Source organism: Leopardus geoffroyi, chromosome B4 (genome assembly GCF_018350155.1).
Source record: "Leopardus geoffroyi isolate Oge1 chromosome B4, O.geoffroyi_Oge1_pat1.0, whole genome shotgun sequence".
Classification (NCBI taxonomy): Eukaryota; Metazoa; Chordata; class Mammalia; order Carnivora; family Felidae; genus Leopardus; species Leopardus geoffroyi.
Genome location: NC_059341.1, coordinates 137,954,830 through 137,979,850, shown reverse-complemented (window position 1 = coordinate 137,979,850; position 25,021 = coordinate 137,954,830). Strand labels below are relative to the sequence as shown.

Below are 25,021 nucleotides of genomic sequence, written 5' to 3'. Positions count from 1 at the left end.
CCCCATGGCCGCCCTTTGCTAAACAACGTCCCAGAGCCCTCCCACTGTGACCCTGGCCTCGGACATGACATTTGCCCTGGCCAACGGGTGTGAGTATCCACACCACCAGCCAAAGCTTGAAAACCACCTGCACCCGTGACGGCCCCCTGCCCGCACACGAGCGACCCCGGCCCCTGCCCCGCCTGCCGAAGGCATGCGACACCCTCGAGGGAGCTGCGTCCCTCCAGGTGACCTCTGGCCAGCCCGACAGGAGCAGAAGAACCGCTCAGCTCCCCGCTCACCCGCGGACAATAACGAACGGCTGTGACCCGAAGTTACAGTTTGCCACCCGGCATGACAGCAACAGTCGAGGCCGGACGGGAGGCCCTCACCGATAAATTCCCATTTCCGCTGAGGCCGTGGTTACAACCTGGTGGGTCCGTCACCTCGTCCCAGCCCGCAGCCCAGGGACCACGCACGAGGGCCAAAGCGCAGAACCCCGGACGTTCACTAGAAGGTTCACGAGAAGTTTGTTTAATGGCAAGTTTACAAAACACGACGACAGCACGCACAGACGGGCCTCAGCGTGACGCTTCCAGCACCAGAGGAGTCTCCCGGGCACCGTCAGGGGCCGCGGAGGCGCGGGGTGCGAGGCCAGGCCGTCGGGGTGTCCGGCCTCTAGAGACGGGGCCACTCCGCTCCCCTGCCTCAACAGCACCGGCACCGAGCCCCCCGCGAGCCTCCTGGGTGCTGAAGACCATCTCGTAGTACTCGATCAGCAGCTCGGTGAACAGGTTCATGGGCACGAGGGCACTCAGGGAGGACGCCCCCTGGGACGGCCAGATTAAATTCAGCCCAAAGACACACGCCAGGTTGGAGCTGTTCATCTTGTTAAAAATGCTCTCCCGGGACACCTGGAGGACACACACGAGACAAGGGACGTGACTGTGGGTTCAGTGCTACGGCCTTGCACGGCCACCTCCGGCTCTGGGCCTCGGTGTCACCACCTGTAAAAGGAAGCAGTCTTTTTTTTTTTAACTTTTTAATTTTTTTAAGTGTATTTATTTGAGAGAGAGTGAGCAGGGGAGGGGCAGAGAGAGAGAGAGAGAGAGGGAGGGAGGGAGAATCCCAAGCAGGTTCCACACCATCAGCAGAGCCTGACACGGGGCCCGAACCCACAAACCGTGAGATCACGCCCTGAGCCGAAACCAAGAGTCGGCCGCTCAACCCACTGAGTCCCCCGGGCACCCCGAAAGCAGTCAGTCTTGATGCTCTGAGAGACCTCGGGCTCTGACCGTCTCTGAGCTCCTCCTGGATCTCCTCAGCACCCCCAGCCTTCTCTCCCACTCCAGAGGACTCGGGAGGCCCCCTCGGGGACAGGGGTCTCTAGCACAATGGGTGCAAGCTTGGCCTTTGGTGTCACCCAGCCAGACCACCTCTCTGATAGCCACACTCTGGCCAGCGAGTCGGACACAGTCAAGGCCAAAGAGCAGGCAGGGGTCATCGGAGGACCGGGGGCAGCAGGGGAGGGGGCGAACCTGCCTCACAGCACTTACAACCCCATGAAGTTAGGATGCATCACCCATTTTACAGATGAAGAAACTGGAGGCCCAGAAGGTGCAGGGGACTTTCCCGAAGTCACATGGCCAGTCGGGGGCAGGGGGGCCACTTGGGCCCATCTGAAGGCCTGATCTCCCCCTCGCCTCCAGGGTCCTGGGGACCTCCGACAATTGGAAGCAGAGACAATGGCAGAACCTCGGGGGTCATGGGAGAGCAGAGAACGGGGGGTGGGGCATGACCCGGTGAACCCCCCCCCCCCACTTGGATCTGGTGAGGACAGCGGCCCCCAAGCCCCTGCAGGAGCCCACCAGGGCCAATGCTACACAGCACCCAGCCCCATGGGAAGTTTCAACGTCAGTGCCGTGGAGGACGGGGAAATCAATCCACCTCCAGCAGATGAAAAACAAATAGAAAGAAAATTAGGGCAATAACTTAGTTTTTGGCCTCTGACAAATAGTTTATTATTTAAAAAAAATTTTTTTTAACGTTTATTTATTTTTGAGACAGAGAGAGACAGAGCATGAACGGGGGAGGGTCAGAGAGAGGGGGAGACACAGAATCCGAAACAGGCCCCAGGCTCTGAGCCGTCAGCACAGAGCCCGACGCGGGGCTCGAACCCAAGGACCGTGAGATCACGACCTGAGCCGAAGTTGGACGCTTAACCGACCGAGCCACCCAGGCGCCCCTGTTTATTATTTTTTAAAAGCAATCCTGGGCACCTGGGTGGCTCGGTCGGCTGAGCGTCTGACTTCGGCTCAGGTTGTGATCTCACGGCTCGTGGGTTCGAGCCCCGCGTCGGGCTCTGTGCTGACGGCTCTGCTCTGGACTCTGTGTCTCCCTCTCTCTCTGCCCCTCCCCCGCTCATGTTCTGCTCTCGAAAATATATAAACATTAAAAAAAATTTTTTTTAAAGCAATCTCTACACCCAACGTGGGGCTCCCGGGTGGCTCAGTCGGTTGAGCCTCTGACTCTTGATTGCGGCTGCTGCCCCGCGCCGGGACGGCGTGGAGTCTGCTTGGGATTCTCTCTCCTTCTCTCTGCCCCTCCCCGCCTATGCTGTCTCTCAAAATAAGCAGACGTTAAAAAACAGAAATAAAAAGAAGGTCCCATCTGTAACCGAGGGCGGCCAGGCATGGGGCAGGTGCAGAAATGGAGCTGCTCCCCGGTCAGGCCTTGAAGTCTTCGGGGCCAGGGAGCGGCGTTCCAAGGCTGGGGGAGACCCCAGACCCCGGGCCGCCTGGGCCAGGCACGGAATTGGGGCCTCCCCGCCCCGGGCCCTGCTTAGCCCCCTCACCTCATGCAGGAAGCCCATGAGGTAGCTGAGGACAGCGTAGTTGTGTTCTGGAAGGCTCTTCAGGATCTGGTGGCAGCGGGTCACCCGCAGGCTGCTCTCCACACCTGCAGGGGCACAGGGGTCCCTCCTGAGTCCTGCCCGAGGGGCCGGCATGGGCCGAGGGAGGAGGTCAGCTCTGAGGACGCACTGTCCCGAGGTCGGGCCCGGAGCCCTCACTTACTCCCAGGCCGGGTGGCTGTTCGCAGCAAAGCCCTCCCTTCCATGAGCTCTGTTCCCGTCTTTACAGCCGTACTGCAACTCTTACGTCCCAGAAAGTCCGTAAAGCCAAATCGCTCACTTTGTAAGTGAGAATGGCCTAGACCAGCGGTCAGCAAACTACAGCCTTCGGACAGAAAGGCCAATTTTTGTCGGTAAAACTATTGGTACAGGGGCGCCTGGGTGGCTCGGTCGGTGAAGCGTCCGACTTCGGCTCAGGTCGCGATCTCGCGGTCCGTGGGTTCGAGCCCCGCGTCGCGCTCCGTGCTGACGGCTCGGAGCCTGGAACCTGCTGTGGATTCTGTGCCTCCCTCTCTCTCCGCCCCTCCCCTGCTCACACTCTCTCTCTCTCAAAAATAAATAAAGACGAAAAAAATAAACCATTGGTTCAGAGCCACACCCACCCACTCACACATCACGTGTGGCTACTTTTGCACAACAGCAGAGCCCAGTTGGGGCAACACAGACAGACCCACAAAGCCTCAAATACTTACTACCTGGCCCTTTACGGGAAAGCTCGGTCAGCCCTTCTCCAGACTAACTTAGCCTGTTTGTGATGCCCTGCAGCTCAGGTCCCCACACCCACCAAGAGCCTGGGGGAGGCTGCTCCAGACTCAGACCCCGTTTCCTCATAACCATGTCCTCCGCTGAACTCCAGACCTCAAGCCAGGGCGCACCCACAACTATTCACCGTGCTCCCCACGTCCCGATCCCCCGACGCTAACCTCTTCCGGCTAAGCCTTGGGCGGGGCTACCGTGAACGCCTGTGTGCTTTCCAAACACAGCCCCTGCTCAAAAGACACAAACGTCCCCACCGTCAACGTTCTCGTTGGCCTCTTAAGAAAAGCCTCTCTTCCGTGAACTCAAGCTGTCGTGGGTAACGGGCATGGACAGGGAGTTCCCGCGAAATGATCTTCGAGAAACCAACGAGCTCGGGGGCCGCCACCTCGTTGCCTGGGTCTCAGCTCCCCGGCCCCAACCTCCTCTTTGCAAGATTTATGGTCCCAGAGCACATCCTTGCACCACCCGCTCCCCCAACGGTCTCTCAGGGAAAGAGCACTCACCGGCGAGCAAGGCGGAGCAGGCTGCCACACAGCACTGCATCTTACGCACCCTTAATCCTCACGACAGCCCCCACTTTTACGCACCTAAGGGAAGTGAGCTCAGAGAGGTTAAGTGACTTGTCCCCAGTCACACAGCTACTGCATGGCGAAGCCCAGACTTGGATCCAGACCCGCGCGGCTCGAAGCCAGTGCTCTTAACCTCCTGGCTGCACACCGGGAGGTGGTCGTGGCTGCAATTCCCTTGTGCCCTGGACACTTCCCGAGTGTCCCTGCATTCCCCGAGTACACGCAGAAGCCCCTGCTTTTGCCCGACTTCACGGAGAAACCCATCCCACCTGAGAATGGGCTGCCAGAAAAAAGAGAGGACACTCAGTTAAATTTGCATTTCAGCTAAAGAGCAAATATGACTTACGCTAAAAAAAAAAAAAAACAAAACAGACATTCACCCTTTATCGGAAATTCAAATTGAGGTGGGTGGGCATCCTCTGTTTTCTGTTGCTAGATCTGGTGACCCTACACCTGTCACCGTGCGGCCCGGCCGAGTGAGACCACGGTCCAGAAAGCAGGGTCTCGGTTCTCATCTCAGGGCAGCATCTCGGTTCTCAACGACCGGAATGTTGGGACTTCCTGAGTCTTCAAATTAGCGGAGGGCCAAACAAAAATGGAAACAGCTCCAAACGTTCACCCGTGAAATTACAAAGCTGGTGCAACACGACCACTGAAAGCATGAGTGACTGCACACAAGGAGGGAGAGAGGAGATGTGATGCTAACACACAAAAGCCAGGCTCCAGGACTGTGCATAGGAGCGGCGCTCCTGGCGTGACGGGCAGTTGCCCACGGAGCCCCCGCCGGGGTACGTGCCCGCGTGGGAGCGCGGGGCTGGGCAGGGACTCCCGTTTCACTGCTGTGGACCTTGGGGCTTTTGTTTGTTTCCTACGCTACGTGCTGGTGTTATTTCCATCAAAACAGAATTTATTATTATTTTTTTAATTTTTATATTTTAAAGTTTATTTTTTATTTAACAAAATTTTTTTCTAACTTTTATTTATTTTTGAGACACAGAAAAGACAGTGTGTGAGCAGGGGAGGGGCAGAGAGAGAGGGAGACACAGAATCTGAAGCAGGCTCCAGGCTCTGAGTCATCAGCACAGAGCCCGGCACGGGGCTCGAACTCACGAACTGCGAGATCATGACCTGAGCCGAAGTCGGACGCTCAACCGACTGAGCCCCCCAGGCACCCCTAAAGTTTATTTATTTATTTTGAGGGGGGTGGGAGAGAATTCCAAGCATCTCTGTGCTGGCAGCACAGAGCCCGATGCAGGGCTTGAACTCACGAACCATGAGATCATGACCTGAGCCAAAATCAAGAGTTAAGACGCTTAACTGAGCCACCCAGGGGTCCTCTCATAATATAATTTTTTAAAAATTCTCAGCAGCTGCCCAGCCCAGCCCCACTCCCTGGTGCACAGGATGAGCTTTGCCCCTAAGACACTTGTGCTTTCCATGGGTCGTGCCTCAACCCCGCTGAGCTAGGCATTCCATGGCACAAAACCCAGACCATCAGCATCTCCCAGGATCCAGTTAGAAATGCAGATTCTTGGGCCACTGCCCACACCTATGGAGTCTCCAGGGTGGGGCCCAGTGACCCATGTTTCAATGCACCCTCCGGGGGTTCTGGTGCCTGGGGACATCTGGGAACCTCAGACACCCTGACAAGCCTTCACCTCCTGCCCAGCAGGCCTTTCCCTGCTTTCCTTCCAGTAAGTGCCAGACACACTGCAGCCCCATCACCCTGCCACACCCGGTTCAATGACACGCCTGTCCCTGCGGCCAGCCTGAGCGCTCCTGGCGAGCAGGGCCTCCGTGCTCACTCCCCTCCCGTCCGCAACTACCCCGCACGGGCCGTGGCAAGCAGGTGCCAGAGTCAAAGAGGAACGTGCGTGCTCGGTAATAACCACTGCACGAGGGACGGCCCGACACGGCCGAATGGCTGAGGTGACTAGGGCACAGGGAGGGGTGCAGGGGTTGGGGGGGGGCCCTGAGCAGAGTCAGGGAGGGGGTAGTCATCCGGGTGTGTTCATGGGAGAAACGCGCTTCTCGTGTCCTGGGACGGGGTCAGCGGTGCAGGCTGGGTTGGGCCCCCACCGTCACGGGACACTGGGGTCTCCTTGAACGTCTACATCTCAGAGCCGGCTCTGGGGTCCCTGACACAGTTCTGAGTGTAGAAGATTCACATCCCAAAGGGCAGAGGAGGGATTTCTAACTGCAAGCTTTCTACGGTAACCGCTCGAAGAGGGGGTTCGGGGCCTCTGCCCCCCGCCAGCCTCCACCCCCCTTCTAGACACAGAAGTTGGGGTGCTGGAGGTGGGGGGCTCCCCCAGAGCAGGGCAAGGAGGGCCTGGAGGCGGCCCTTGGACCGGGCCGTGCACCCCAAACCCAGAGACGCCCTCTGCCACGCTGCCTGTCGCCCCAGCTGCACCCGACAACCCCTGCCCCTACCCATGGACGGTGGTGGCCCGGCCCGGCCACGGACACTTGTCCACGGCAACAAGAAGAGGCCGGCAGCCCCTCCCCCCACCCCCCAGACTGGCCCTCGGCGGGGCCCCCCGGGGCAGGTACCCACTGGTGATCTCGAGAATCTGCTCATAGGCCGTGAAGGTCAGCAGCGGCTGGGGAAGCTCTCGCAGGAAGGTCTTCAGGATCACAGCAGGGATGTGGACGTCCCCATAGTCGTCAAAGTTCACGGGCTTCCCTGGACACAGAATGTCGCAAGTCTGAGTCCTGACGGGGCCACGGGGTCCCGCTTCATGCACTCCCGAGGGGGAGACCTCTCGCCAGGCATGACCCTGTCGCCTGCTGGACCCGGGGGGTGCTGCTACCGTGGCCCCCTCGGCCCTCTGGGGCACCTGGCCGAGTCTGGGGCGTGCCCCCAGTCCCCCCGCCGTGTGGGTCGGCCCCGCCTCGGATGCAGGTGCTCGGCGCACGGGCCTGAGGACGGCCAGTCCACACGCGCCCCGCGCCGGCCCTGTCACCGGACGGGCGAACCGTACGAGGAGGGGGGGGGGGGGGGCGTGAGCAGAGCTAGCCGCCTCAGCAGCGTCGCTGTAGGGTGCTCAGCTCCGACACGGCCTCCCGACCCGCGGGTGTCGCCACAGGCAGCCGAGAAAGCGGTGCCGGGCCCGCTGGAGGGGCTGCCGAATGGAGGCTCCATGGAACATTTCAGACCACCTGTCCGCCTGCAATGACGGGAGAAGCCCTCAAGGCACAACGGCAGCGTGCGGCCACCTGCCGAGGGCCGGGGCTCCGGGCGCAGGCCTCGCCTGGGCAGCTGCCCGGCCCTGGGCTATGCTGGGGGTTGGGTGGGGGCGGGAGCCACGCTACCTTGGGCCTGGGGGCTCTGCGGCCGTGGAGGGCTGTGCAGGCCGGGCAGGCGGGAGGCCCAGGGTCAGGGGTCTCTGCGGGGACAGACTCACCTTGATTGTACAACCGCTGAATCTCGCGGATGGTGTGGACACTGGCCGATCTCCGGAACAGGCCCTCAGTGCGGAGTCCTAAGGAGAGAGAGCCTCCAGGTACCTCACAGGTCCTAGCACACTGGGTTTCTGGAACGTTCCACGACTCCTCCTGCCCACACGTCACCCGCCCGTGGCTGGCAGGGAATGCTCTCCAGCTTGGTTCATCCCCCCCACCCCCACGACGCCCACCACCCGCGATCCCCACCTTTATTTATTCCTCAAACTTCCAAACCCCCAACCCCACCTGACTGCCTACTTCTGTGGCCCCCGGGAAGAGAGAACCAAGTCAGACAGACCTGGAGTCCAGCCCAAGTCTGTCTCATCCCGCTGTGTGACCGCAGCGAAAGCATGTAGCCTCTCTGAGCTCAGCCACCCCGTCTACAGAGTAAGGCCCTGAGCCCCTGCCTCTGAGGGCTGCAGAAAGAATCGACGAGGCTGGATATGGCACACGTTCAAGCACCCGGGTGGCCTCCATACACACTGCTTCCGCTTAGTCCCGCAGCTGCATCGACACAGGTGACCCGTCCAGTATGGCAGCCACTGGCCATACGTCATGATTTAAATTTACGTTTAATTAGCAAAAATTAAGTAAAATTAAAAATGCGGTCACCCGACGTAGGAGACACCTAGAAAGTGCTCTGCTGGGCTATTGCCGCGAGCAGCTAGAGGCTACCGTTCCGGACGCAGCAAATACAGAACGTTTCCGGGTTTCCGGGGGCACTCGGCTCCCTCCCCAGCCTCTTCTCCCTTCTGAAGCTGGGTCTATTCAACGAATATACCCAGGCCTGAGCCGCCTGCGCACGGACCTTGCTGGGCTTCACCGGGCAGCTTCCCATGGGGACTTCCCACGGGCCTGCACAGTCCGGCCTCTCCTGCCCCACTGCCCCTCGGCCCCCTCCTCCGGCCTCCAGTCTGCCCCATGCTCCTTGCTCCTCCCGGCCTTTGCACGCGCTATCCCCTCTGCGTGAGCGGCTGGTCCCTCTCTTTTTTTTTACCTGACAGATTGTAGTAGGAAAATGTCTGAGGTGGCTCCCAAAGTCCCGGACCCCGTGGGGCACACTCATTCTGCCTGGGATCCAAACACTAATCTAGGTGCCACAGGGAAGGGACTCTGCAGACAGGATTCAGGCCCAAGGAGCTGACCTTAAGATACGGAAGATCATCTTCGGTGGGCCTGACCTAATCAGGCAAGACTTTTAAAAGGGACCGGGTTCTTCCTGGCTACAGAGATTTGAAGCATGGAGGCCGGACTCGACAGGTGGGAAGGTCTCTGTTGGTGGAGGGGGCCGCACGGAAAGGAGAGCGTGCAGCCTCTAGGAAGAGAAAGAGGCCTCTGGCCGACAGCCACCAAGGACACACAGGCATCTCTGCAAAGAACTGAATTTGGCCAACAAACTGAATCAAGGTGGAAGCGGATTCTTCCCCGGAGCCTCCAGAAAGGAGCGCAGCCTGGCGGATACCTTGCGTTTCGCTTTGCGGGACCCTGAGCAGCCCGGCCCCCGTGTGCCTGGACTTCTGACCCGTGGAAACAGCTTTACAGAGGAAATCGCAATGGAGTCCTCTCGGTTGCGACCGTGAGCCCCCAGAACGGCGGCTGGTGGCGGGGGGGGGGGGGGGTGCCGTTACCATGGCAACCCCAGCGCCTCAATCAGGGCTGGATGCGGGGAGGTGCCCAAAGGGTACATGTTTGATCGTGCATTCATTCAACAAATACAATAGTGAGTTCCCACTTGGAGCTGGGTTTTTTATTTTTTCAAAAATAAAGGAACTGATACGTTAAAAAGGGAGACACTCCCTCTCCCGGTTTCTGACAACCTGGTCTTACGCACTATCTTCTCTCTGCTCCCGAAATACGGAACAGAACAGGAGGTGCCGCGAAGGACCTCTCGCCAAAGTAGAGACCATTCTAAGCGACAATCAGATCCTCCGGCTAGAGAGGCGCCAGCTCATAGAACTTTCTAGCATTAGGACATGCAGTTCTGAGGGTGCGCCAGGTAAAAAGCCACCAGGGCCCCTAGCAATGACGGCTCCCACGGCTCGTCGGACGCGCCCCCCCCCGCACCCTGTGGCACCTGCCTGCGGGGGGCCACCCCCCCCCCCCAGCAGCCTGTTCGCCCAGAGAACTACGCTCCTGTCAGGGTCCACACTTTCCCCGTGGATCTGGGAACTCTGGCCTCGGGCAGGAGTCCTGGAGGAGCCACAAGGCGCACCCCTCTGATCACCGAGCGCACCCACCCCACTGGCGACAGCACCTGCAGACCAAGCTATCTATCATATCAAAGGGGTCTCTTCACGGAGAGCTTTACATGTATCATCTCATTTAGGCCCCAGAGCAACCCCGTGAATCAGGCACTGTCATGAACCCCATGGGGCAGATGAGGAATCAGAGGCCCAGAGAAGGTAAGTAACTGCCCAAGGTCACACAGCAAGTACACAGTGGAGCCGGGATGCAAACCCAGACATTCTGTGTGCCTGAGTCCATCCCGTGCTGGTCACCCTTCCCGCACGAGGCCCAGCCCCTCCAAGTCCCCGGTCTGCACGGTGCCCGGGACACGAGATGGGCCTCCCAGAGGCCCTCACACCCCTGGCTGAAGCCAGCTCTCACTTACCTTTCTCTCTTAGGTATGTCACTGTGAATCTCAGCACAGGAGGGATGAGTTCACCTTGATTTTTGTCCTTGAGGCTGAGGGAAAAGAAAAGAAAGCAGTCTTTAGCTGGAGGTGACAGGTCCTCTCCACACCTCTGTGTAAACACAGGACCGAGGAGCCACACGGGGACAGACGCAGACTCGGTGCTCAGAGAGGAGGTGTTCTGGTGGCCAAAAGAGAGGCAGAAATAATACACTAGGGCAGCAGCTGAGGGCTCCACCATGATACAGGGGAGACCTGGGGAACGGGGATGGCTTCACGTGGGGCCACTTCTGAGCTAGGTTTTGAGGTATGAGTAGGAGCTTGTGGAGGACCAAAGCCGGGGGGCGGGGAGCATTCCAGACAGGGGGGAAATGCACAGAGGAGGACCAGAGGCACGAGCGGATTTGGCCGTGAGGGCAGATCCGGGAAACCTGGGCCATATGCTGACCAATCAAACAACATGCCTGATGGAAACCTAACGTGCTGCCTCAGGCTGTTAAGACCCAGCCTCTTACCGTGTTCATTTGGTAGAGAATTGATACACAAGGCAACTTTAAAACACAGGCACAAATACACCACCCCAGCCGGCAGAGAGGATGTGAAGTCACAGCCGCCCACCGTGCGCATTCTATGGCCCCGCTGGGCTCCCGCGTGAAACGTTTTGTTTTTCTCTTTCTCACGTGCTGAACGCTCTTGCCCGGAAGGCAGCATATTTGGGAGACGGCTGGATGGAGGGGAAAACGCTCTGTAGTCAGACGCGCCTGCTGGAGTCCTGCTCTGCGACGTCGTAGCTGAGAAGAGCATATGTTTTGCGGTTCTCTAAACGTCCGCTAGGTTAGTTTGGCCGATTGTGTTCAAGTTTTCTAGACTGTTGATTTTCTACTTGTTCCACCAATTACTTAGAGAAGGATGCTGACGTCTCCTCACGTGTGTCTGTTTCTCCCTCGGTTCTACCACGTTTTGCTTCGTGGATCTTAAAGCTCTGTTACTAGTCTGTAACTTTTTAGGATTATGTCTTATTACGAAGCGCCCCTCTTTGTCCCTGGGGTTATTTCTTGTCCTGCTTGGCCTGATATTGGTACAGCCACTCCAATTTTCTTTTGGTTGGTGGCTGCATGGCAGATCTTACTCTACCCTTTTACTTTTAATCTACAGTGTTTTATCGTTTTACATTTTAAACATCAGTAGGAGCTTCCTTTTTTGTAATCCAAACTGAGAATCTCTTTTAATTGGAATGTTTTTGCCATTTACGTTTAATGTAATCATCACTACGGCTAGGTTTAGATGTACCATCTTGCTATTTGTCTTTACTCGTTTTCTCTCTTTTCTTGACTTTGTTTTATTCTTTAGGACTCAGGATGGAACTACCCCAGTGACCCTCCTGAGTCACCGGCTTACAGGTATTGGGACTTCTCCATGACCACATGAGCCAATCCCTTATAATAAATATCCTCTTTCTTGGTTCTGTTTCTCTAGAAAACCTACACGAATATGCTGGGTCTGTGTCTCCTGATCGGTTTTTCTCCTAGTTACGGAACACGTTTCCCTGCTCCCACCTTGTAATTTTTCTTTGGAAAGTTTACACTGTTGGTTGCTGGGGTTTGTGTGTTTGTATGTGGTATTCTTTTGAACGGAGATGAACTCTGTTCTGTCTTGCATCAAGTCATTTGGGAACAGGTAGAGCCTGTCAAGGATCGCTTTGAATTTTGCAAGGGGGGCTCTCGAGCAGTGTTCAGACTAAGGCCAATGTAGCTCAACGGCTAAGACAGAAACAGCACCCAAAGCCTTAAGTGCTGACGTCTCCACTTTAAGTTGGGAGAACACTTAACCACGCCCAGCCCTGTGTCAGCTCCAATAGCTTCGGGGCCCTACTGTTTTCCGGTGGTACTTTAATTTCCTTTTATATATAGACAGTTTAAACACTCAAAGACTTGAGGGGACAGTCTGTGGAGAACTCTCTGTGCAGCCCCCCCCCCCCGGAACTCTGTCCCACAAGGTCACCCACCCAGAGCCCCCAAACTCTGAACTCCGTTACCCCACTTCGGCAAGAGCACTGGAGCCTGTCTGGCTTCTCCCTGCTCTGCAGCCTGGAAACATCTCCCGGGCAGTGAGCCAGGGGAGTCGGAGGGTCTGCTCTGTTCATTTCCTTTCTCTCTGGAATCATGGCCCCCTGCTGCATGCTGCCCGGTGTCTGAAAACACCTATCATGATAGGGCTTGTGTGTTTCTCTACGTTTGGGCAGGATGGTCAGTTTGTTCCATGACTGTCACGGCAAGAAGCAGAAGTCACCGATTTATTGTGAAAGGGTTTCCGGGGGCAGGGAGGTGGCCACACGCCTGGCCGTGGTCCCTAGTTCCCCTGGGTCTCACTGGGTTCCGTCATCAAGTAAGACCCCTGGGGAGACGGGGACGGGAATGGGGCAGGTCTACGCCTCCAATCCTAACACACAAATATGGACCTCAGCCTCCTGCCTTGGCTCCCTGAGAATAGCCCGAAGTTCAGCAACCCCCAGCTCTTCTGGAAAAATCAGTCACCTCAACAAATACACAGCATCGTCCTTGCCGTGCACTTGCATATTTGTCATTTCGTTTGATTCCGACACGGAACGGGCGGACAAGACAGGCTGTTATTATCCCTGCTTCACAGACAGTGAACAAGGCGTCCCAGGGAGAGGAGTTGCGTTTCGTTTCGTTTCTTTTCGTTTCTTTTCGTTTCTTTTCTTTTCTTTTGTTTCTTTTTCTTTCTTTCGTTTCTTTTCTTTCTTTCTTTTTCTTTCTTTCTTTTCTTTTCTTTTCTTTTCTTTCCTTCCTTCCTTCCTTTCTTTCAACTTTATTTATTTTTGACAGAGAGAGAAAGAGCACGAGCAGGGGAGGGACAGTTCTTTCTTTCTTCTTTTCTTTCTTTCTTTTCTTTCTTTTCTCTTCTTTCTCTCTTTCTTTCTTTCTTTTCTTTCTTTCAACTTTATTTTTGAGAGAGAGAGAAAGAGCACGAGCAGGGGAGGGACAGAGAGAGAGAGAAAGAGAATCCCAAGCAGGCTCTGCACTGTCAGCACACAGCCCGACGTGGGGCTCAAACCCACGAACCGCGAGATCATGACCATGACCCCCGGGAGGGGCCGGGGGCAAAGGCAGCGCTCTGTCCCTGATTCCCAGAGATACGTGTGCAGAGTAACAGCACCCCTGCCACCAAAATGCGCGTGAAAATGCAGCCACTGGCATGCATTCCCATCACAGCGGGACGCAGGCTGAAGGTAGCCAGGGCCGAAGGGGTATCATCTGGGCTTCCAGACTCGCTGGAGCTGGGCTCCACCCGTGACGATTTTCACCGAAACCACCTCAGGCTGCTTCCTTCCTCTTCTGCCCCGGAGCTCTCTGGGTGCCATCATCAGAGTGGCTGGAACTCAGATGAGGAAACTCAGGCTCTGAGAGGTTGAGCCACTCGACGAAACGGGAGTGGGGCCGGGATCCGAACCCAGACAGGCAGGCTCCGGAAGCCAGCCTCTGAGCACAGTATCAAAACCACTATGCAGATGTAAGTCGCAGATGGACAAGAGCAGAGACGGGGCGGCGAGCATCCACTAAGGGCACATGCTTACCCCGGCGCAGGGGGGACACCACCGAGATACACAGGCAGCCGGACGGAAACCAAAAGTGCGGGCTCTGGTATCTGACCTCCTGAGGCCAAATCCTGGTTCTGCCACCGGAAAAAAGCTGAGAGGCCCAGATACACCACTCGACCTGCCCCCACACCCATGCCTCTATTTCCTCTTCTGTTAAATGGGTTGATAATTGGACCTGCCCACCAGAGTGCTTAACACCAGCAAAGCCGTGGGACAGGCCCCGGTACTCCAAAAACCATTCAGTGAACGTGACTTATGGAGCAAATGATGTCACGCCGTCCAAAGACGTAACGATTGCTGGGGCGCCTGGGTGGCTCCATCGGTTGAGCGTCTGGCATTGGCTCCGGTCGCGATCTCACACTTCATGAGTTCAAGCCCCGCATCGGGCTCCGCTCTGACAGTGCGGAGCCTGCTGGGGATTCTCTCTTTCCCTCTCTCTCTCTGCTACTCTCCCCAACTCGTGCTTTCTCTCTCTCGCTAATAAACTTGAAAAATTCAAAACAACAACAAAAAAAAGGCATAACAATTGTAAAACGGAAAATTAAACTAAAACTGGGGTCAGAGTCCTGACCGTGGACGCTTAAGCGGATGCTACAGGAAATGCACAGAAATTCTGGTCACCCTCGGACCCCCCTCCCCACTAAGGCGCTGGCACACCGCCCCCCTAGCAGGCCACCTCCTCTTGTCCTCTCTCGGGGCCAGAGAAGGCAGCGGGGACCCCCCCCCCACCGCCATCCCGCCCGTATAGCCTCACGGCCCGGATGGCGCTCACACGGGGCACGCGGCACCGTTACCTGTCCCGCCTTGGACGCTGTGGGCAAAAGGAAACTCACCACCGACACCCAGTCTTTCCCGCGTCTCAGGGTCTCAGGCCTCCTGACTGGCTCACAGCACACCCTGCGCCCTCCCCGCTGCAGGTACACCCTCCCTATTTCTCTTTCCCGGCCCAGCCAAAGCCCTCCTCCTCCGAGAAGGCCTCCTTGCTCCTCTCCAAAGAGCACAGGCTCCGTGTCCACTGTCCCCCAGCACCGTGTGGGGAGATTACCATGGACCGTCCCCACATAAGCCCAGGAGAGGCCCAGACTCAGAGCAGATGTGGCAACAGAGGCAGAGGTCAGAGCAGAGCACTTTGAAGGTGGGGGACGGAGCCACGAGCCCAGAAACCAGAAAAGAAAGCTGTTTTGACCAAGAGAATACGGCAGAAGCAACCGGCCGGTTTCCGGGCCTCGGCCTGAAGACTCTGGCAGTTTCCACCGTGGTCCCAGGAACCCCTGCCAGAAGCCGTGAGCTGGCCTGTAAGAAGGGGGCCACCCTGGGCATGTCCGGTGGGGAGACGGTGTCCCAGCTGAGCCCAGCCTTCCCTGCCGCGCACCAGGACGTGAGGCGGTGCCTCAGACCCCGGGCCCTCCAGAGGAGCAGCCGGGCCACCACTTGACGCCATGGAGCGACCTCTGACAGCGCCCCCCCCGAGCACGCTTGCCTAGCTGGGCTCTGCCCAAATTCCCGGCCCCCAGAAATCAGGACGCATAACAAAACGGCGGCTGTTTGAGGCTGCTAAGTGCCGGGGGAGGGGGGGCTGTCGTGCAGCAGGTAACGGAAAACGGTCCAGAACGCGCATCCGGGGATGAGCCACGCGTCTGAGCCCACAAGCCCTTCTCCCGTATCTTGTCCGTTTAGTTTCCGTTGTGATTTTATTGGCCCCAATTCGAGATGGGCTGTGGATGCTGGGAGAGGCCCCAGAGCCCCAAGGCGGCCCAGCTGGAGGCAGGCCCGGGCCCAACTCAGATGTGCTGTCATCAGGGGCGCCTGGGGGCTCCGTCGGTTGAGCGTCCGACTTCGGCCCAGGTCATGATCTCGAGGCTCGTGAGTTCAAGCCCCGCGTTGGGCTCTGTGCTGACAGCTCGGAGCCTGGAGCCTGCTTCGGATTCTGTGTCTCCCTCTCTCTCTGCCCCTCCCCCGCTCGCGCGCGCGCGCTCTCTCTCTCTCTCTTAAAAATAATTAAACATTAAAGAAAATTAAAACAAAACCAAAAGCGTGCGGTCCTTCCACCGCGATTCCTCGGGGGGATACAACACCAGTCCTGCTCTTCCTCTGACCCCAGGGTTTACAGAGGACTCCCAAACACGTGGCCCACGTGAACAACCACGAAAACTTTGCCAACGGCACTAACAGGCCTTTGCGTGTCCTGCTCTCTACGGAAAGCTGGTTTCTTGGTGGTTTCTCTTGGCCGGAGCTGTATGTCGGGGACACAAAGCAACATCCGGCCGGCCAAGCGGTCCCTGTGACGCGAGTCGTGTTGCCACGGGAATGCAGGCGGGCCCTCCCCCCCACCTCTGACTTGGCCTCCCGTGTCCCCCTGAGAGGGACGTGGTGGCCTGGGACCCAGGCGGTCCCCTCTCTGCGTCCCCAGGGAGAGAGGAACGTGGCGGACGGGTGGCTCTCTTCCTCCTCCTGCTTCCTTTGGGAGCCAGATTAGTGCAAGTCCTGGCCCTGCCCTCAGGAGGCGGGTGACCTCAGGCCAGGCTCCTAGCTTCCCCAGCCTCTGTTTCCCCAACTGGAAAGCAGAGATGCTGGTGCCCTCCTCCCAGCTGCAAAGAGTAAATACTGAGGGACACAGAGGCCTGTGTTCAGCTACAAGTCAAATGTACCAACGATCCAAATCAGTGGAGCTCTAGGGGCTGAGTGACGTCCCAGGCCACACGCGGGCGGCCCGTGTCGGACCAGGAAGCGGGCCCAGGACGCTGCAGTGACTTGCCCGGGGTCACACAGCTAGGGGGCCTGGGTCCGCTGATTCCAAAGCCTGGCGTAGTGAACGTTCTTGGGGAGGGGGCCCTGCTGAGACCTGTCAAACGGGCCGACGCTGATGAGCTACCCAAAGACCCCCTTGCCTGCAGCTTAGCTCACATTTCTTTCTTTCTTTTTTTTAAATTTTTTTGAATATTTATTTTTGAGACAGAGAGAGACAGAGTGCAAGTGCGGGAGGGGCAGAGAGAGAGGGAGACACAGAATCCGAAGCGGGCTCCAGGCCCCGAGCTGTCAGCACAGAGCCCGACGCGGGGCTCGAACTCATGAACCGCGAGATCGTGCCCTGAGCCGAAGTCGGACGCTTACACCGACTGAGCCGCCACCCAGGCGCCCCCACATTTCCTTTTTCTAAAGCAAGCTTCCAGGGTGGGGAGGGGCCTGTAAGATCGTGAGACACTGAGGTCCCAGAAGGGGTGTGCCCCAAGTTGCAGGGCCCCCAGCCAAGCATGCCTCCTCCCCCGTGCCCTCAAGGCACACGGACCTCCAGCCGGGCTCACGGGGCCTCTCGTGAGCCGGGGAGCGACTCACCCCCTGGGATTCGATGACCGCTCTCGGCAGCGCAGAAACCCACGTCACGGATTTCTCCTCCCTCCCCATCGCCCACCCGCTGGCTCAGAGAGGGGCTTGCTCGGTGGACTGGGTCAGTGCAGAGGATGACAACCGCCCCGGGGCTTCCTGGCTGGGAGGGGACGCCCAGGGCAGCAGCGAATCCTTTCTCACTGGGTCCCTCCCTGTGCACCCCCATGTGTGCGGGCCAAGGCCAGGGCCAGGTCTCCACAAGGACACGTGGATTGCTAGACCCACAGCCTGAACTCAAGTTCCAAGGTGCAGGCGGCAGGTGGGCAGGGGGCTCTCCGCGGCAGAGTGCTATTCCTGGGTCAGCACCGTGTGCTCCCGGCCGACCGTCCGGCCCCAGAGGGCACCGGGGCTTCTCGGCACATAATCCTTGCTCGTAGCCCCTCCCCGCGGGGGACGCGCTGGGAGTGACCAGCAGCTTCCTGCCCTGGTTTTGCAGGTGAGAGGCACACGAGTGAGGACGGGCTGTAGCTTTGTAGCGACGGGAGGGACGGAGCGGGAGGAGCAGCCGGCCGGCCCGGCTGGGGACCCGGGCTCTCCCGGCCCTCTGACGTGGTCATTGACCTCTCGGCCCCTCCCGGTTCCGGGAACGCCCCGCTGGGCCACAAAGGCGGCCGGGAGGTCGCGGGCGCCCGCGGAACCCGGCAGTGCCCGTGGACAACCGCCACGTGCGGGGGACCGAGGGTGCGCCGGTGTGCCGCCAGGCCCGCTGGCTCTGTCGCCGTGCCCGCGTGGCGACAGAAGACAAAGCCGGCTCAGGGAGGCAAATCGTTTCACCGGAAGTCACACGGCCTAAGGGTTCAAGTGAGAATCGGACTCCCAAGCCCTTGTAGCCGGAGCAGACCACAGCCTTGCATCCCGGGGTGGGGGTCTGGTGGGACTGACCCCCCACCCCTGCACAGCTGGCCTCTGTGGGAGGTGGAGGAGGAACTGGCAAGTTTTGTATCGTTCGCAAGACCAGCCCCCAAAGCTCCCCGTGGGGCGGGGTTCTGGCAAGTCAGGCTGGCACACGACTTAGGAGCAGAGCCCAAGGAGGCCCGGCCCGGCCCCCACCCCGGAGGCCCTTCCCAAGGACGGCGGCTTCTGCTCTCCAAAACAGCCACACGGTGCGGGAGACCAAAGACGGGTGTTCCCGGGCACCCCTCACTCCCCTCCTCGTGCAAGTGGCCGCTGGGTCAGCTGGAACCGTCCGCTCTGGGAGAGGAGCAGCTGGGAGTCACGTGGTCCTGCTCATTAACGAACGGCCCAAAGGGGACCTCTGCCTCCGTCGCCCCACATCCCACTTCCTGCAGGTGCAGAAGGAGCAGGAGAGGTGTGGGCAGGGGGACCCACCCGCTTCCCCCCCCCGAGTCTGGAAGCCCCCCACCCCTCTCTTCTCCCACCTGCCCACCTGCTTCACCTGTACGTGCAGGACGGAGCACACAGGTGACGGAAATGCCACCGGGAATCTCTTTTATAAAAGAGTTTACGGGTGTGACCGTTAGTGTCTCTTTCTCCCCCTTGTCTGACTTAAAAGGCCACAGAGCAGAGCAAGGATTACAAATGTGTGCCAGTGGGCACAAAATTAAGACCTAGTTGGTGTGCCCATAACGACACAGAGGGGAGAAGGGACAGGGGACGAGTTTTGTGCGGTGGCGGCAAGGTGAGTAACGTTATCGCTACTAAGAACCAGTTTGTGATGAACGAAGCTGTGAACTCTAATCCCAAGACGCAAACTATCGCAAGTGACTCAAGAAGAAATGTAAGCCCTGAGAAGGTATGATGCGTGAAGACACTGCACTGTCATTTTAAAACCTCCCACGAAGAAAAGCCAAAGACGTTGCCGTACGAGGTGACCGCAGATCAGTTCTTACGAACACAGACACCCAATCATCCACAAGGTACCAGCAAAGCAAATCCAGCTACGTAGAAAGGGATTATCCACCAGGAACACATGCGATTTGTCCCAAGGATGCAAGGTTCGTCCAACATAAAAATTGATCAATGTAACCGCCATGTTATTAGAATAAAGGACGAAGCCTCTGTCATCATCTCCATAAAGGCAAAAAAAAAAAAAAGGCACGTGACCGAATCTCACATCCCTTCAGAGGAAAAAAACAAAACAAAACCCACCGCTCAATGAGCCAGGAACACAAGGGCTTTTCCTCAGCCGGATAAAAAGCATCTATGAAACACCCACAGCTAATGTCCTATTTAATGCTGAAAAATGTAGCCGCTTCCCGGTAAGAAGAGGAAAACACTAACCCCTCCCCTTGCCAGCACTGGAGGTCCGGCCAGCGCAATCAGGCAGGAAAAGGAAGTGAACGGCACCCCGGATGAACAGGAAGAAATGAAAGTATCTCTATTTCCAGACGACAGGGTCTTGGATGTGGAAAACACTAAGCCAAAAAATCACAAAACATCCATAAGAACTAACAGATGATTTTACTTACGCAGTAGGCTGTAAGATCAGCTCACAAAAATCAATTGCATTTCTTTTGAAAAACACATTTTTTTTTAATGTTTTATTTACTTTTGAGACAGAGAGAGAGAGACAGAGCATGAGCAGGGGAGGGGCAGAGAGAGGGGGAGACACAGAATCCGAAGCAGGCTCCAGGTTCCGAGCGGTCAGCACGGAGCCCGACGCGGGGCTCGAACTCACGGACCGTGAGATCGTGACCGGAGCTGAAGCCGGACGCTCGACCGACTGAGCCACCCAGGCGATGGGCCGCTGATTTTTGACAAGGATGCCAAGGCAATTCAGTGGCGAAAAGAATGGTGTCTTTAACAAACGGTCCTTGTGTGCGTGGAGTCATCCGGGAAGGCTTCCTGGAGGAGGAGACTATGAAGGAGGACTAACGGCAGGCAAGCCTGGCAGCAGGAACGGGTTCCCGTGGTCTGCACACCCTGTTGTTATGCCCCCACCGCCCCCCCCGGGCCCTGGAGGTGGGGAGGGCATGGTTTCACCTCCAGTCACAGGGAGAGAAACTGGGGTTGCTTGAGTTAACCAGCCTGACTTCCCAAAGCTGGGACCTGCATCCCCCCTCTGCCCTGAGGAGGCTCTCCCTCTTTCCACTACCCCGTATCTGCCCAGATAGAGCCGTACTAAGGGCCCACGTGCATTTTCTCTCTTCAGCGATGGCGAGGGCCAAAGATACCTCGAGTCTCTGACGTCCCCCTTGATACGTTAACTTAATTAGCTTGTTCTAAGGTGACAGCTTTCTGTTGTGTGCTTCTGAACTTAACTCAGCAAATTAGCATTCGTGAATAGGATTTGGTGATGAATTTTAATGACTTTCATTCATTCACAGTCCAAACAAATTACATATTTGGTACTCTATTTAAGATGTTTATTGCCGTTTTATTGTAGTCGTTTGCAACGAAATGGCATAAAATATTAATTTAAAGAGGCAATCGCATGGATTATCTCTCAAAGTGGCACACACGATGTTTTCCAAAGGTTGTCCAGTGAGACTCAGCACTCCCTAAAGATACAAGGAACCGGGGCGCCTGGCAGGCTCAGTCGGCAGAGCATATGACTCTTGATCTTGGGGCTGTGAGTTCGAACCCCACGTTGGGCGTTAAAAAAAAGACAAGGGACTGATTTTTACGTTTAAAACTGGCCCCAGAACAGGAATGAACCGAGACCTTTATAAAGGCATTTCTAATACCTGTCTTCGATCTGGTAACGGACATCTCTGGAGTTCAAACTCTGTCAACGCACCCTGAAAGACACCTGCTCAAGACAGGGGTCCCAGGGTGACTCCCTCACACTGTGCTCAGAGAGATGGCTGTAGAAATCCACGAGTTAGAGGTGTTCCGTCTTTCGTTTTTAAAGCTTTATTACACAGGGACGCCTGGGGCGCTCAGTCGGTTAAGGTCCGACTCTTGGTTTCCCCTCGGATCACGATCTCGAGGTTTGTGAGTTTGAGCCCCACATCGGGCCCCGCCAGCACGGAGCCAGCTTGGGATTCTCTCTCTCCCTCTCTCTCTCCGCCCCTACCCCGCTCACATGCTCTTTCTCCCTCTCTCAGAATAAATAAGTAAACTTGAAATAAATAAAGTTTTATTATTAGACAATAGGAGACAGAAGTGGTTTGGAACAACGAAATCGGCCATCTGAAAGGCATCACTAGAGTCGTCAGACGAAGGGACTGATGACGGAAGCAACGGATACACAGGCCAGGCCGAAGGCGGAGACACAGACAGCAGGAGCCTCAGGCCTGAAAATCCTGGAGCCTGGGCCCGCCCGGAGCCCCTTCTCTCCAGCACCCCCAGAGGGGCCCGCCGTCACTGCATCTGCGGGCCGCAGGGGTGCCGGGGCCACACCCACGGGCGGGAGCAGGTCACTCCGGTACATACTGACAGCGTGTAAAGAAGGAAACTTTGGTAAAGTTTTGTTCCGGATACATTCGGGAACACTGTAGGTCAACATATGCTGCGTTCGCTAAGTGCTTACAAAATAGCTCTCCAGGGAGACCCCACCTGTGTGCGTGTCTGGGGAGGGGAGGCAGCGGTGAGACCCCAAAGGTCTAGAGCTGTGCTGTCCAGCGGGGCAGCAGGAGGGGGGCACATCAGTTGGGGCCGCCTGGGTGACATGGTCGGTTGAGCGTCTGACTCTTGGTTTCGGCTCAGGTCATGATCTCAGGAATTGTGGGTTTGAGCCCTACATCTGGCTCTGCACGGACAGTGTGGAGCCTGCTTGGGATTCCCTCTCTCTCTCTCTCTCTCTCTCTCTCTCTCTCTCTGCCCCTCCCCTGCTCATGCCCACACGTGCACACACTCTCTCTCTCAAAATAGACAAACATTAAAAAAACTTTTACATCAGTTAAAATTAAATAAAGTTACAAATTCAGTGCCTCAACTGCACTAGTCACATTTCGAGTGCTCAACAGCCACAACCTGGCAGTGAGGACCATGTCTATCATCGCGGAAAGTTCTGGAAGACAGGGCCTACCTTTAGCTGTGGCGACACACCCGAGGTGCCGACTCCCACCCCCTTACCAGCCCCGCCCTCAGCTCCTTCTCCCAGGCCCCCCCCCGCCCCCCGGTACCTCCTTCCCCCACATACCTCTCCCTGCCCCACAGTCATTTCCTACACCTGCTATAAACTAATCGCTACAAACTCCGTAGTTCAAAACCACAGAAGCTTCCTATCCTGCACTTATGGGGGTGTCAGAAGGTAAAACAGGACAACACGGCTGTAGTTCTACAGAAGCTCTAAGGGACGATCTGTTCCTTGTCTTTCCCAGCTCCAAAGGGCGGCCTGCATCCCCTGGCTCGAGGTCCCATGTCACTCCAACCTCTGCTTCTGTCCTCAGGCCTCTTCTCTGACTCAGACAGACCCTTGTGACGACACCGGGGCTGCCTGGATGATCCGGGATCATTCCCTCCTCGTCCCACGATCCTTCCCCGACTCACATCTGCAGTTTCTTTCACCATGTAAGGTGACACCGCCATGGGCTCAGGATCAGGACACTGACGTCCCCGGACGCCATCATTCTCCCCCCCACATCCTACCCCCTTCACTCTAGGCCAAGAAGAAAGAGGGGGTCCCCAGCGTCTGTCTCCCCTGTGGCCCCGGAGCCCATAAGAGGGAACAATGAAGGGTCCTTGTGCCCAGATGCCTCGGGAGAGACAAGTGACAGGTACGAGGCAGCACGCAGGCACCCCCCAGTGCCCCAGCCAGGACACCACCCCGAGAGTCTCCGTTCTCATCCCTCCAAACCACATCGAGCCCCACTGTGGATCTTAAAGGTCATCAGCTTTTTGCGTGAGAAAGCACACTACATGCCACCTTCCGACACTAAACGACCCCCTAGTGGGACCCAGCACACTGCTCTCCGGGCCCCACCCCCACCCTGCAGACCCTGGTCTTCCTACACGTGGTGTAGACCAGACCCGACCGCCCGGCGGGGCCGCGGCATAAAACATCTCCTTTGTCCTCCGTCATCCCAGGTACCCGAGTGCCTGGCCAACCGCCCGAAGCAGAGCGCACGAGCACGGCCAAGGCACTTGTCGCCAAGCGGGGGAAATACCCGGAGAGGCTCCCGGGGCAGCCTGCTCGGGTGGGGTGGTGATGCAGGAGGGCCCTGGATACAGCCCAGAGCATCAAGGAAGGCTTCCCGGAGAAGGTGCCTCGGAAGGAGTCTCCGAAGAGAGGAAGCTGGCCCGGAACCCTTTTGGGAGGGGGCGTCAAAGGCCTGAGCTCATGTCATCCACCTCGCTCACCCCAGAAATAAGCAAACAAGCTGAGGTGGGGAGTGAGTTCAGGGTCGCGTGGCTAAGAAGGGGTGAGATCAGCCAGGAAGGGCAGGACACGCTGTGACACGAACACTCCCTGCTCGGGGGCTTAGACCCGACAGGAGCGCGTTGCTCCCTCGTGCTCGGCGTGGGCGTCAGCGGGAGGCACGCAGCGGTCACTGGGGCCACGACACGAACTCGCTTAGTGGCCCCCAAACTCCCGTCCCGACGTGGCCTGCCCCACGGTGGCGCCGGCTCGCTGGCCAAAGCAAAGAACAAGACCACGCTGCACTCCGGGGTGGTGGCACGTGTCCGGCCGTGGCCTGGGAGCCGGGAGCCACCGCAGCCGGCGAGCAGCACGGAGCAGCGGCGACCAGAGCTCTGCTCGCCGCCGCCGCATCGTGGCGCGGCACGGCGGGAGCGCGCGCGGCACGGCGGGAGCGCGCGCCGTGCACTCCCCGCTGCAGGGAAAGGGCGCCTTTCGCATTCTCCGCAGGGTAAGCTGGCCTGCGGAAGGCAAGGGTCTGGGGACGACCTCTCTGGGGCGTGGGAGTGTCCCACGGTCCCACCGAGGAAACGAGCAGGCCGCGGACCGGCTCACTTACTATTGCAGACTGACGCCAAACTGCTGGGTGGGCAGAGGGGGCCGCGGCGGCGGCGTCTTGGCGGGAGCGGGGACCTGGCCCCTGTGCAGGTTCCGGAGCTTCTCGTCGTATCTGCGGACACAGCAGAGGCGCGGCGCTCAGCTCGCGGGGGAGGAGCCTCGGGCCACGGGCCGGGTGCCCCGAGTCTCATGCTTCTGGGCCCACGTGCCGCACCACCACCTCACACGTGTGCAGCTGTGTGTGCGTGTGCATGCGCCCCCCACCCCACCCCACCCCACCCCGCCCCCACAATCCCCTGCCGTCCTGGGCCTTCATCCCACCCCGGCACACGTCCAACCTCGCCTGCCAACCCTTGGCCAACATTTCACCCACGTGTCTGCACAAAGGCTTCCCTCTGCTGGACACACCCTTTCCCAGCCTTTCCTGTCCCCTGGAAACTCACTTCAGCAATCACCTCCTCCTGGAAGCTCTCCCTGATAGTCCCCTCCCTAGTTGTTCTCACGGACTTGTGGTCCCCACCGCGTGGGAGCATTCCAAGGGCAGGGTCACTCCCTACACCGCTCTGTGTGCCCAACTTCCGGCACGTGACCTGGCGCCCAGAAGAGCTAACATCTCCCCTGCCCCTGCAAGGCTGCCCACCTCGATGCGGCTTGGCGAGGACCCTGCTCCCTCAGCGAGCCCCCGGAGTGGGGACTGCAAAGGGCAGAGGGTGCCTGGCAGGGACTTCGAGACCAGCCCCTGTGCTGGCCGTGGGGCCAACCGGCCACATGCCTTCCTCTGCTCCCCTGACCCCACGGGAGAGACCACAGAGCCACACAAAATGAAGTGACAGACGCACTAATAGGGTTTCAGCAGAAGCCACGGCGGGGGGGTGGGGGTGGGGCGGGGGGGGTGAGG

The 25,021-nt window shown here is 58.0% G+C and overlaps 1 protein-coding gene across 4 annotated transcripts in view; it reads right to left on the bottom strand.

Moving 5' to 3' along the window:
* Nucleotides 1–497: 497 nt before the first annotated feature.
* The window catches only part of ARHGAP8 (Rho GTPase activating protein 8), a 65,601-nt gene continuing 41,077 nt past the window's right edge, over nucleotides 498–25,021 (bottom strand). For all 4 annotated transcript variants that reach the window (XM_045463483.1, XM_045463485.1, XM_045463484.1 and 1 more), the window contains 6 exons: nucleotides 24,125–24,235; nucleotides 10,277–10,350; nucleotides 7,626–7,703; nucleotides 6,776–6,904; nucleotides 2,834–2,937; nucleotides 498–893 (listed from right to left, as the gene is read on the bottom strand). In XM_045463483.1, the coding sequence (XP_045319439.1) occupies nucleotides 561–893; nucleotides 2,834–2,937; nucleotides 6,776–6,904; nucleotides 7,626–7,703; nucleotides 10,277–10,350; nucleotides 24,125–24,235 (829 nt within the window). In that variant the 3' untranslated portion in view covers nucleotides 498–560. The remainder of the gene's footprint in view (nucleotides 894–2,833; nucleotides 2,938–6,775; nucleotides 6,905–7,625; nucleotides 7,704–10,276; nucleotides 10,351–24,124; nucleotides 24,236–25,021) is intronic.